The sequence below is a fragment of the Gekko japonicus genome, unplaced genomic scaffold (genome assembly GCF_001447785.1).
Source record: "Gekko japonicus isolate JY-2015 unplaced genomic scaffold, Gekko_japonicus_V1.1 scaffold3547, whole genome shotgun sequence".
NCBI lineage: Eukaryota > Metazoa > Chordata > Lepidosauria > Squamata > Gekkonidae > Gekko > Gekko japonicus.
The window spans coordinates 69471-81984 of NW_015165929.1; the positions used below are offsets into that span (position 1 = coordinate 69471).

General features: G+C 44.2%; 1 protein-coding gene across 1 annotated transcript in view; it reads left to right on the forward strand.

Annotated features, from left to right (window-relative positions):
* The window catches only part of FHOD3 (formin homology 2 domain containing 3), a gene marked incomplete at its 5' end in the record, with an annotated part of 113085 nt that overhangs the window by 66968 nt on the left and 33603 nt on the right, over positions 1-12514 (forward strand). Inside the window, one exon of the mRNA XM_015411417.1 lies at positions 8098-8288. Within this exon, the coding sequence (XP_015266903.1) occupies positions 8098-8288 (191 nt within the window). The remainder of the gene's footprint in view (positions 1-8097; positions 8289-12514) is intronic.

The window sequence follows — 12514 nt, forward strand, 5'->3', positions numbered from 1 at the left end:
ATCATTAATGTACCTTGCTACTCTGAATTTGTAGTGTGTAGTTTTGTAGTTTATAGTGAAAAGCAATAAAACATTTGTTTTAAAAAAACATAATAATGAGATGACCCATTCAGACACCGGAGAAAAGGCCAGTTTCTCCATTATTATTTTTTAATCAACTTAAGTTTTGGCAGAAGGAGGTGTAGGACCAGAGATGGCAGCAGCCATGACAACGCAAGCAGTGAGCATGTGGGTACAGATGGCAAGGATGGATGGCCGGGACAGCACAAATGTGTTGTGTTCTGGGGGGAGTACACTGAGAGGGGGGACAAAACTGAGAAAGTCGTGTCTGAAGGCAAACAATAGGTATGTTTCAAGAGTCACTGGTAAGGCAGCTGTACAAGGAGTGAAAGTTGCATATACAGTGTTTGTATTGAGGCTGAGCTCATCTGTTTGGGCTTGCGGGGGGGGGGGGGAATGAGCCAAAGCTTCAGAATTAAACAAGAAAGAGAGAGTTCCTCTTCCAGGGCTATCTCAGCCTGCCCAGTAATTGTCTTACATTGTGTCTACGTTTATTTAGTATGAACTCTGTTCGTTCCTAAAGTGCCTGGGGCCTTTTCCTTTAGAATTGTTCTGCATTTTCAAACTCAGAAATGGATTATTGTAGCAATTCCTCTTCCCTCTTATTCCTGGCTGCCACAAATCAACGATTTTGAAGCTGGAAGCCATCCAGGCTGCTTAATAGGGCAGACTCCAAGTATGAGAAGTCTTATTTAAGGAAAATTGGCATAAATAAAGTATGAATATTTCATTGCGAGTTACATTACAGCTTGGACTCCATATGACCCATATATATCTTGCAAAAACTTCAAGGAAGTTAAACAACAGAGGCTAAGAGTTCCCTGTGTAGTGTTTTCCCCACTATGCGAACTTAGTGAGAGTAAGAACTGGGTGTATTCTTTCTGAAACTAAGAACTGAATGAATATATTCCTTCTCAGTAATTGGCATTCTAATTTAGGATTAAATTGTTTGCATCTGCTTTCCAAGGATCCAAATTTTGACTGGTTTTTACAATTCTGTTATTCTGAGTTTAAGAAATACACACATAACTACAGGTTCTATGATCTGTTGGCATCTGATTGTGTGCTGATAGTAGCCATTTCTTATATTCAGGTTTTAATATATTACACAGATAATTTTTGCATCCTGTTGCACACAACTTCTTTCTAATTCCCAAACCACTCTGCACCCGCATCTATAATTCCCTTATTTTTCTGTTCCTCCCACAGAGCTCCCTGCTTAATAGGACAGACTCCAAGTATGAGAAATCTTATTTAAGGAAAATTGGCATAAATAATGTATGAATATTTCATTGAGAGTTACATTAGAGTTACATTACAGCTTGGACTCCATATGACCCATATATATCTTGCACAGATATTACACACAGATATAAATATACTCCATTAACTCAAATGAGAGACTAGAGTTTTTCCCCAGTTATGCCATCAAAAAAAGGGGGAGGTCATCTTACATTTGCATGCAGGTTCAGAAAAAAAATTGCATATATTTGCATACAGGTTTGTGAATATAACAATGGTTTTTTTTAGGGAGGTTGTCTCCACTTTGAAGACATATGATACAAATACACACACATTTATTTCTTTTTACCAACCTGGATCCTCTGCACCCAAAGCAATATTAACCTCCCCTTTTTCTGCTTTCTCCTGTACACATGTTATCTCTAATAATAACAATTAAGCACCATCAGGTCGCTGCCAACTTATGGCAACCTCATAGGGTTTTCCAGGCAAGGGATGAGCCGAGGTGGTTGGCCATCGCCTGCCTCTGCATGGCCATCCAGGACTTCCTTGCTGGTCTCCCATCCAAGTACTAACCATGGACAGCCCTGCTTAACTTCTAAGTTCTGACAAGCTCAGGCTAGTGAGGGCTATTTATCCACAAAACCAAGTTTGTGGGAGCCCCACTCACATAATGTCCAGTGTCACATCTGTTTTGGCCTTGATTACATGCAAAATGATAGTAGCCATTTTAAAAAATATTAAAAATATTTAAAATATCCGATTTTTAAAAATATTACTGCATATAATTTTGAATTTAATGAATGATAGCTATTATAGTTACATAATTTACTCATATCCCCTTGTGCCATGAACAAAGCTTGCGTCCAGTGGCACCTTTTTTTCTTTTTTCTACAGGTGCAGCTCCTAGCCTATTGTCAGCCAGGCTTCTACTTGGGCCTGGTTGCCATGGAGACGTGGGGGTGAGAACAAACATGTATACTTTCGTTTCTGGCCACTCTTCTCTTTCGACTTAGCCATGTAACCTTGAGGCCTGAACTGTCTTTAGTATCTTCTTTCCCCTGGGAATTTGATGCCGTTAGTTAGGTGGGCTTTTTACTCAGGTGCAATTGGCCCAGAGCCACTAATGTCTTATTCGATTGTGGTATAATTGCTTGCTTCGCATGCTTGACCTCAGTTCTAACAAAGAATAGTTAAGAGTCTGGATCCTATCAATGTCTCAATAAACTTTAATTCTCTTGAATAACTCTTATTGGGAACTTATTTCTCCAGGGGCTCTGACACCTATAGGGTGTGAACTAACCTCACTGAACTGCAAAGCAAAATGTTGACCTATAATTTATTTCGTTGGTCATACATACATTCTTTAGATTCTCCTCGTGTCTGTTATATTCGAACAAACCCAAAATGAATTTAGCTACTGGAACTATAACAGCTAGATCATAACCACGAAGCAAAAATCAGAGCTTACTTGCTACAGGGATGTCTATATCGGGAACTAGCGGATCAATAAGCTGTGTTCTTAATTGCTTATATCTTTGACAAAAGAATAAGACATGCTCCATAGTTTTGATAGAACCAGTTCCACATCCACATACATGCTCAGAGTAGGGCTTTTTAGAATAGCGTTCACTCAAAATGTTAGTGGGCAGTATGTTGGATCTGGCTCAAAAGAAGTCTCTTCTATAAGCTGGGATGGTTAAGAATTCCATATACGGACAACAAGAATTTAAATATGTAAACTCAAAAAAAGCAGCACACATGGTGGGCATGAACAAGAGTGCTATTTAAGGTCCCACTGGAGCAATCTTTTTCTCACCAGAGAGCAAGCTGTAGAGAAGGACATAGTTGACAAAACAAGGATTTTCCAATACCACCCTCTGCCGTTTGGCATCCATATAACCAAACCAGGGATTGACATATGAGTCCCTTAATAGTAAACTTAAAAGACTATCCTCAGAAAGGTCCAGAAGAAATTTTAATTGGTTAACTAAAGATTAAGGGCCACGCTTTTGCCTTTTGTGCATGAAAGCTCATACCTTGAATAAAACTCTGTTGGTCTTAAAGGTGCCTGACTGGACTCAAACTTTGTTCTGCTGCTTTCCACCTGAATCCACCTTGTGTTATGTTTGGCTTTAAGATAATCCACAGGGTTAGTGTAGAGACTTTGTTGGGTGTATAAAGCTGTAGCTACAAAATACATTGCTTTACGGATATGAAAATATGGTCATTAAATAAATATTGAATATTGTTTTGTGTAGTAAAGCTTTACTGATTTCTGTCTGAAGACTTTGACGTTCACATTGGGTGACTGCTTTATGGTACACTGCAGTATTTTCTCTGGCATTGGGCTAAAAAAAATAACAGGACACAGTTTGGGCACAGAGTGTGGGAACGGACATAGAGATATCAGAGTAACACATGCTTCTTAGAACAAAGTTTGAGTCCAGTGGCACTTTTAGGATGAACAAAGTTTAATTCTGGGTATAAGCTTTCATCCGCATGCAAAGTGTGCCTGCACACGAAAGCTTATACCCAGAATTAAACTTTGTCGGTCTGAAAGGTGCCACCGGACTCAAACTTTGTTCTGTTGCTTTAGACCAACACAGCTACCCACCTGAACATGCTTCTTAGCTTCAAGTTGGGGAATCTCAATAGCAAAAATATAAAATAAAATAGGGGGACAGTGTGGCTGCTAAAGCCAGCTGTGGTTGGTGGCGCACCCTGGAAACTTGGTTGCGCAAAAGCAGGGCTGTCTGATGACTGGAAGAGCGGCTGCCTGCACGCTGCACTCCAGGAAAAAGAAAATCAATCACTGCTCATATCGTGACCATTTTTCAGGTGTTTGGGGGGGTGGTGGTGGTACTTTTTTTAAAGGGAGATCTGGAATGACCGTGACATAAATCATAAAAAGAGATCTCTGTCTGCTTTGTTTCTTCTAAGAACTCTGTGAGCAGAGCCCTCTTAGGAACTGACAGCCTGTGTGTGTGTGTGTAGCGTTTACTCCTGGTATCTGTATTTTAGATTTTAGCTTTCTCACATTTGGTGTCTGTTCTCTCTCTTACCTCTGACCGACATCCTGGCCCTTCGTTCCAGTTCTTAAAAAAATATTCTAAATTTTGCAAAGCGTGAATGTATTAGTAAACAAAGGCTATGATCCTACAAACACTTTCCTGGAAGTAGGCCTCGTTGAATAAAGTGGAACTTCTGAGTAGACCTCTTTAGGATTGCTCACTAGCTCATTCAGGGTAAGGGCATGGATAGCATCCAGGACTCTGCTGCCCCACACAAAGCTGGCGGGCTGGCAGGGGGACTCAGAGGCAAGCAGAAAGGGGCCCAGGCCAGCGTCTTTGGCAGCACTGGGACTCTCCCAGGTGACTTCGGCCCCCACACATGAAGCAGGCCACACACTGGATTTGGTTATCTGCGCAGGAGTCGATCTGGATACTGCCGTTAAAACTGAGCTGGTGTCATGGTCAGATCATTTCCTCCCACAGGTCGGTTTGACATTTGTGACTCCCCTCCGGAAGGGCAGCAAGCAGATTTATGCTCACCCATGGAGACTTAAAGATCCATTAGGATCCCAGAATGCACTGCGGGATCTCCCAGGACCTGTCGGCAGTTCCCGTGATGAAGTCACCGAGATGTGGAATAGGGATCTTTGGGAGATCGTTGACTGAATGGCTCCCCGACACCCTCTGTGCCCTCGGGCTCCTCGCGCTCCCTGTGTGTGTGGCGCATTGCCTTCTTCCACAGAGCAACCCCAGTCTTCCTTGGTTGCCTCCCATCCAAGTCCAGACTGCAGCTGACCCTGCTTAGTCCCCAACCTCTGACGAGCTCAGGTCAAAGTGGGCCGTTGGGGCGGCTAGCGTGGCTGTCAGCCCCCCCGGAAAAGTCGCACCCCGACAATTAGCTGGTGCCCGAAAGGCCCCTGTGCTGGTGGTTTGACTGCAGCGAATGCATTCAGTCAGTGTGCCCTCATTTCGTAAATGAGTCAGGGTTTTGAAAAGGACTTCATATTTTCACATTATTTACCATTCCCTGTCAGGCCAAGGAATGAATTGTACTTTCAAAACTTAGGTAGGAAAAATCCCATCACCGAACTGGCAGGCGCAACCGGCTTTCTTAAGAGGGGCCTGCTGGTGATGCTGCCAAAGGCCTCATCATTATTCCATGTGCTTTTGGGAAGTTGCAGCCTGGACTTTGAGCGATGCGTATTTAAGGAAACACACTTAACTAGTGAAGTGTTTGCTTCTTTATTGCACAAGTTGATCTTTGCTCCTGGAGTACCAAGAAAGGTCTCCTCTCGACAGCCTCCCCCTCGATTAACAGTTTCTTTTTCATGAAAAAAATGACATTGAAGGAACTGGAAAAAGTGTTAAAGTGATCAGTCTCTATAAGGGTTGTGCTTTTATCAGAGGAACTGCGTGATTTAGGTTTTGTAAAGGCCCCCCTGCCTTTTGATATATTTTAACCCTTCTTCAGATCTAAGCATTGTTCAAATGTATAAATAAACAGGGCCCACTATTAGTTACCTCAGCTTGCCTAGCACTAATAGGCAGTCTTGATGTCTTGGATTTTGGGGCGTAATTTAAGCACAGTGTTGTTCACCTAGAACTTTACCTGGTCAGACCTTGTGATTTATCTCAGGGAAACAAGACCACTCAAACCTGTCCTAACCAGGAGGAAGAATCTTCCTAGACGTCAGAATTCCTGCCTTGGGGACACTGAGAACAAGAGAGAACCATCATGGTGCAGTGGTTAGCGTGTCAGACTATATCTGGGATTCCCAGATTCCAAAAAAAAAACCTCACTCATGCCATGGAAGCCGGCTGGGTGACCTTGGGCCAGTCACACAACTCTCAGCCTCACCTACCTCACCGGGTTGTTGTTGTAAGGATGAAATGGAGTAGAGGAGAATGATGTAAGCTGCTTTGGGTCCCCACTGGGGGGAAAGGCAGGGTATAAATGAAATAAATGGATAAATAAATAAATAAAAATTCACCATAAGTACAGACTCTTCTGTTTCTGCAGATGGGATGTGCCCACTTGAAAGGTTGGAGAGCCTCGGACATGTCTTCTAGGGCTTGGTGCAAGAAGGCTTCCTGTGCAGTAAACTGAATGTTTCACACAAACACAGGGCTGGGCAGAGAGTTGCCAGGGCACTCCTCCCCTCCTCTGCCCACCCCCAGGCACTCATGCTTGCCTTCCCTCCTGCCCGTGTGCTGCTTGCGCATCCTCCCCTAGCCTGCTCATGAGCTCTCCTGCTGCCCATGCTCACGGCTGCAGACCTTTTCCCAACGGCACTGACCAGGGAGCTTGGGTGGGAGAGACCGCGGGCGAGTAAGCAGGCAGGGGGTGCCGGTCGCAGTGGTCCCTGCCAGAAACCTTGGGCACCAGCAGATGCCCCGCCTCAGGGCACGCAGAGCCCTGCGAAGGAAGCTGGCACTCCTGAAAACTTGTGCCCTGGGAATCTTCTTGGTCTCAAAGGTGCTGCTCGGCTTGAATTTTGCTCACACAAACAGTCACACTTGTTTATAAGAGCTCAGTTGTCCAGCTAGACTGTAAGGGCTGGGCACTGCAGGCCTCTGGGTGACTCGGAGGCTCCCGGTCCACGGTTGTCAGCTGTCAGCTAGCTGCCATTGTATCTGGTGTTACCTGCTTAACGCTTCTTGTAACCTTTACCCCCCCCCCCCCCCCCCTGACCTTATGCTTACTCTGTACTTTGCGGAACTGGCCAAGGTCATGCAGCTGGTGGTGGGAGTCGGTGCTTCGCTCGGCTTGTTATGGGTATCTAGCCTGTGAACTGAACCTGTGTAGATTGTGTAGAACTGTTATGTTCCCATGGAATGGGCGCGCGTTTCTAAATTCTATTCCCGCCAGCGGGAACTGGGCTCATTGGCCCTCACCTGGTTCAAATCTCTTTATTATGTTGCCTATGTGTATTAGCAGTTATTCCTAACAATGTCCTTGTTCCTGTTTGAACCATCGCTTTGAAATAAACCTTACTTTGATCCCAACGTGGAGTTATTTCGAATGCCTGGGGATCCAACATCAGCGTGCCACTTGCAGCCAACCCGGGCAGCTCAACCATGAGCTCCGTTGAGCCCCTGGTGAGCTGGGCGCGGGCTCCGCTGGGCTTCTTGGGAAGCGGTTTTTCAGTGTGGTGGAACCAGCAAGAGGTCTCTTTTTCTTTTTAACTTTTTTTATTTTTACAAAAATAACAATAATAACAACGAGTGTGCCAGTTCAGCCTCTTCAGTACAGGTAAAGATATATAGAACAGAACAGTGTTAATGTTTTACCTAGTTTTCAAATGCAAGAAAGGGGGCCAATATTAAAAACTTAGTGAAGGAAATATATGAAAAAATACATGTATTTATTAATCACAAATTTTAAAAATTATATAAGGGCCCAATCACACATTATGTATAAATAACAAGCGATAAAACACAAGGGCTGATAAATCTGACCTGACAAGTTTCGGCCTACTCTTTCTAAAATTCATATTTTCAAATTTATTCCAACCACCGCTATCATTTGAAGAAGCCCTTGACATTTCCTTCATTAAGTTTTTAATATTGGCCCCTTTTCTTGCATTTAATTAACCTTTGTCAGGTTCTGGATTCTAAGTTTTAGGTTCAGTTTTTTTCTCCTCCCCCCCCTTTTTGTCCCTGTTTACCTAGTTTTCAAAACATTAACTAAAATCTTTCTATTATCTTACAGGTAAGTTTCCATAATATTGTTGTTGTTGTTGTTGTTGTTGTTTATTTTTTGTTTTTTTCATCTTTTCAGGTGGACTTTGAGCAACTTCAGGACAATTTGTGTCAGATGGAGAAGCGGTGCAAAGCATCATGGGATCACCTGAAAGCAATAGCGAAGCATGAAATGAAACTAGCTCTGAAGCAAAAAATGTCTGAGTTCCTTAAGGACTGTGCAGAACGAATAATAATCCTCAAGATCGTCCACAAGAGAATAATTAACAGGTACCACATCTGGGTATACTAACCTGCTGTTAAGATGCCTCCCAAAACCTAAGTTCTTCCAAACTGTCTGCATGTGCGTGCACACGAAAGCTTATACCCAGAATTAAACTTGGTTGGTCTTAAAGGTGCCACTGGGCTCAGACTTTGTTCTATCAGCCATAATTAGCCAAACAGAGCCTTCCTTTTCAGAGGCAGTGTACCTCTGAAAGTAGCAGATGATAGAGAGTACAGGGACATTTTTTTGCAAATGCACCACTGCATTTCAGTATGATCAGCCCTGCTGCCTCCATGGCCCACCCCTCTTCTGCAGTTTACGATGGCAGACCAGCACATTTCTTACTGTTTAAAAAGATTTTTAGCCGCCCTTTCATCCATTGCTTCTGAGTCAGGTAAGAGAAAGGCAATTTTACAGCTAGAAAAACAGGTAACCCATGAAACTCAATGACCAATAAAGCATCAGCTTAAAAAATCATCAATTTGAACAGCCCCAAGAAGATAAAACCAAGGTAATTAAGGAGCAGGAGAAGAAAGGGAGTGCCCCCTTCACAGCCAGATTATTCAGGTGCACCTGCAGCCAAGGACAAAACTCAGCTAAAAGTCTGTGTGAATCCAGCGGTTTGACTTGGTGCCCAAAACCTAACAGCCTAGGCGCCTGGTGAGCTCCACCAGCTAGGTTTGGCTTCAGCAACCTCCCTGGCACCCTTATGCCGCACACAGACCAGGCCTCAGTGGAAGGTCTATATCAGGAGTGTCAAACATGCGGCCTGGGGGCTGGATCAGGCCCCCAGAGGCCTTCTGTCAGGCCCACAGTGGAATTGGATTTCTTCTGCTGCTGCTTCTTCCAGTTCTGCTGCTGCTGCTGCATCATCGTCAGTTTGCAGCTTACAGATACACACTTGAACAGCAGACTAAAGACTGCAACAGCACAGACATTTTGATGCAGTAATTCAGAGCAAGAGGTGTCAGTTATCAGACACCATTAAATAAACAAAATATTGCAAGAGTGCTCATGTTTTGTTTTGTTTTTTAAAACGTATATTTTAATTGGGTTTTTTTATTTTTTGCTTTTACACCGCGTATTATTCAACTTCTTACAATTTTCCTCCCCTCCCTATCTTCATGTTGTCCTTAGTCTTTTAACCCCAGCCATGGGCACAAAGTCTGAATCTTCCTCTGAATGCCTTTTCTTCCTTCCTTTGATACCCAGTCTAAATAGGTCTTCCATCTATTCCGAACTTCTGCAGATTTTTCTTCCCATGTTGTCTCCTTGCATAAAGTTGCAGTGATGTCTGACTGTATAAAATCAAACAGGTAGTTGTGCCAGATTTCAACTGTCCATCTACTTTTATCTTTCCAACCCAAAGCTATAACTGCTTTACCCGTTAATATCATTGATCGTGCTCTTTAAATCCACAAAGGTGCCATAACAATATTGGCTTGTCAAATATCAGGCTTCCCATTGTGCTTGTCAACATTACGTTGAAGTCTATGTTTAAAGTTATTTTGCATACTTTCTTTATAGCTTTAATAATTTCTGCCCAGAATGCCCTTGCTTCTCTGCACTCCCACCACATATGTGCAAACCATCCTTTAGACTGTCTACAGTGCCAGCAAAGGGAACTTAATCCTGGGATCATGTTAGCCAATTGGGCTGATGTCTTGTACCATTTTGTGAGAAATTTATATTCAAGTTCTTTAAATTTAATTACCTTGATTTCGTCTATTCCTTTCATAATTTTTCTGCCATCCTCTCTGTTATCTGTCCTTCTCTACTCCACACTTTTTGTAAATATTCTGTTATTTTATCTTTATTTGATATCATCTTTTTATAAATTTTCCCTACTAGACATTGTTTCTTCTTAATCATTTCTTTATATATAGCTTCCATTGGTTCGTCTGTCCACATTTCTTCTTTTTTGTTAATCTTCTTTACCACCTTATAGAGACCTGCTATTTTTAACCAGTGTTGCTTGCCTATCTCTTCTATTACTTCTTGTAATGGCTTAAGAGTTTTCCCTCTAAACAAGTCCCCCACAGTCCCCCACTCTGTGATATCCTAGACCTTAAAATTTCCCACCATTTGGTTTCTTGCTCCTCTTCATTAGTAGTTTCTAGTGGCGCCCGTCTAGAGGGTCTCCCTAGCCAGTTCGGTTGCCATTTCCTCCAAACTTCTAGTGTTTCTCTTCTGGGGCCTATTGTTAGTTTTAGGTCTTCAGCCGTAACTTTGTAAAAAAATACCTAATCTTCCTATATTGTTATTAATCTCGTTCTCAAATCTAACCCATTTCCGTTCTTTAGAGTGCTCATATTTTAAGCATGTTTTTATTTTAAGTAAAAAAAACACCTTTGTGTTTGTGTCTTTTATAAAGTTTATATCTCCGCTACCTGGCATTACATTTTATGACACACATGACCCGGCCCAATGAGGTCTTATTTATGTCAGATCCGGCCCTCATAACCAAGGAGTTCAACACCCCTGGTCTACATGGATGGCTGGGGACAGGTAGGAGGGGACAGTCTGTTCTAGTGCTCATTCTTTGCCCTCGAGGGCAGGCAGGTAACAACCCATTCCTGCACCAGCCCCTTGGCAAGCCTCGGAAGACGTTCTGTCCATTTGTGAGGTCCCAAGTCCTGTGCATGAGAGAGTGGCAAAAGACACTGTGCTCACCAAGTGTGTGACCCACGTGCAGTCGTTGGGCAGTCCCAATACCTGTCCAAGACGTAACAGAACAACGTGATGTCATTCCTGTGTCAAAGGCTGCTGTTATAGCCCACTGGAACTCAGTCACAGTATGCTGCTACCAGACTGTCAGAAGACGTCACGAACTTCACATTTCTGCAGCAAGCCCAGTTTCTGTGCATTTTCAGATAGCTTTATTCATCGGTATTCTGCATTTAGGTCGCAAAGTTAAGGCCCTCCCTTGGAAGGCCCAGGCTAGCCCAATTTCATCAGATCTTGGAAGCAAAGCAGGGTCAGTTCTGATTAGTGCACAGATGGGAGACCATCAAGGAGGTCCGGGGTTGTCTGCAGAGGCAGGCCGTGGCCAACCACCTCGGAACGTCTCTTGCTTTGAAAGCCCCACTGGGGTCGCCATATGTCAGCTGTGACTTGGCACTTTCTACCACCAGGTTAAGGGTAGATTTCCAAATAGCAGTATTCAAATCCAAAACTGTGTACATCTCTCTTCCTAGCAATGGAGGACACAGTACATTGGGAATGCCTCCTACCTGGGGTAGAATGAATGCGAGTCATGCATATACGTAGCTGAGTTCTTCTTTTTAAAATATCTTTTTTTGAGTATGTGCGTATGCCTGGAGGTCATGGTGGGCTTCTGGCAACCCCTCGTGGGGCTTGGGATGTTTCAGAGAGGTGGCTTGCTATTGCCTGCCTCTGTGTCCCGGGCCAGCCCCGGTATTCCTTGGAGGTCGCCCTTCCAAGTACTTGCCAGAGTCGGCCCTGCTTAGCTTCCGAGATCTGACGAGATGGGGCTTGCCTGGGCCATAGCTGATTTCTTGACCCAGAGGGATCTGTGTCGCAGAAGCTCCTGATGAGTTGATCCCTGTCAGTTAAAATTCAGTTTTGGAAGCTGGAGAAAGGTAAACAGGGAATTGCCATGAGTAACAAGGGCACTGGGGCTCCCTGTCATATTCAAATTAGAGGAATCCAGGTATATTGGCCGTTTATTTCATGGGCCTTAAGATCTTCCTAAAATAAAACTTTATCAGGGTTTTATTTTTGCAGTGGAAGGTGCCATGACTTAGCAGCAGAGCATCTGCTTGGCACGTTTAAGGTCTCAGGTTCAATCCCTGACATCAGCAGTTTAAAAAGGACCAGGCAGTAGGCAGGGCCAAAGCACGGGGTGTACAGGGCGGTACCCCTCACAAATTTTCAGCACCCCCCACCGAATCTGCCATGCCACGTAACCTTCCTCCCAGCAGGTCAGGGTGGGGTGTGGCCACGCTGGGCGCAGAGGCAGGTGAGGCAGTGCAGCTGCCGAGCTGCCAGCCAAACTTGAATGGGGAGTTCGCAAGGGCCGCTGCCCTCAGCCGCCGCTCACCACAGATGAGCCCTGCCCCCACCCTGGGAGGATGCCAGGCCTCCCCATGTGTGCTGCACACCTTATTTCTGCCCTTCTGCAGCCTCACGGGCACTTCCAGGGAAGCTGCCCTGCCACTTCTGGCCAGTTTCACTCTCCACCAATCAGCTGTTAAACCTAACAGCTGAT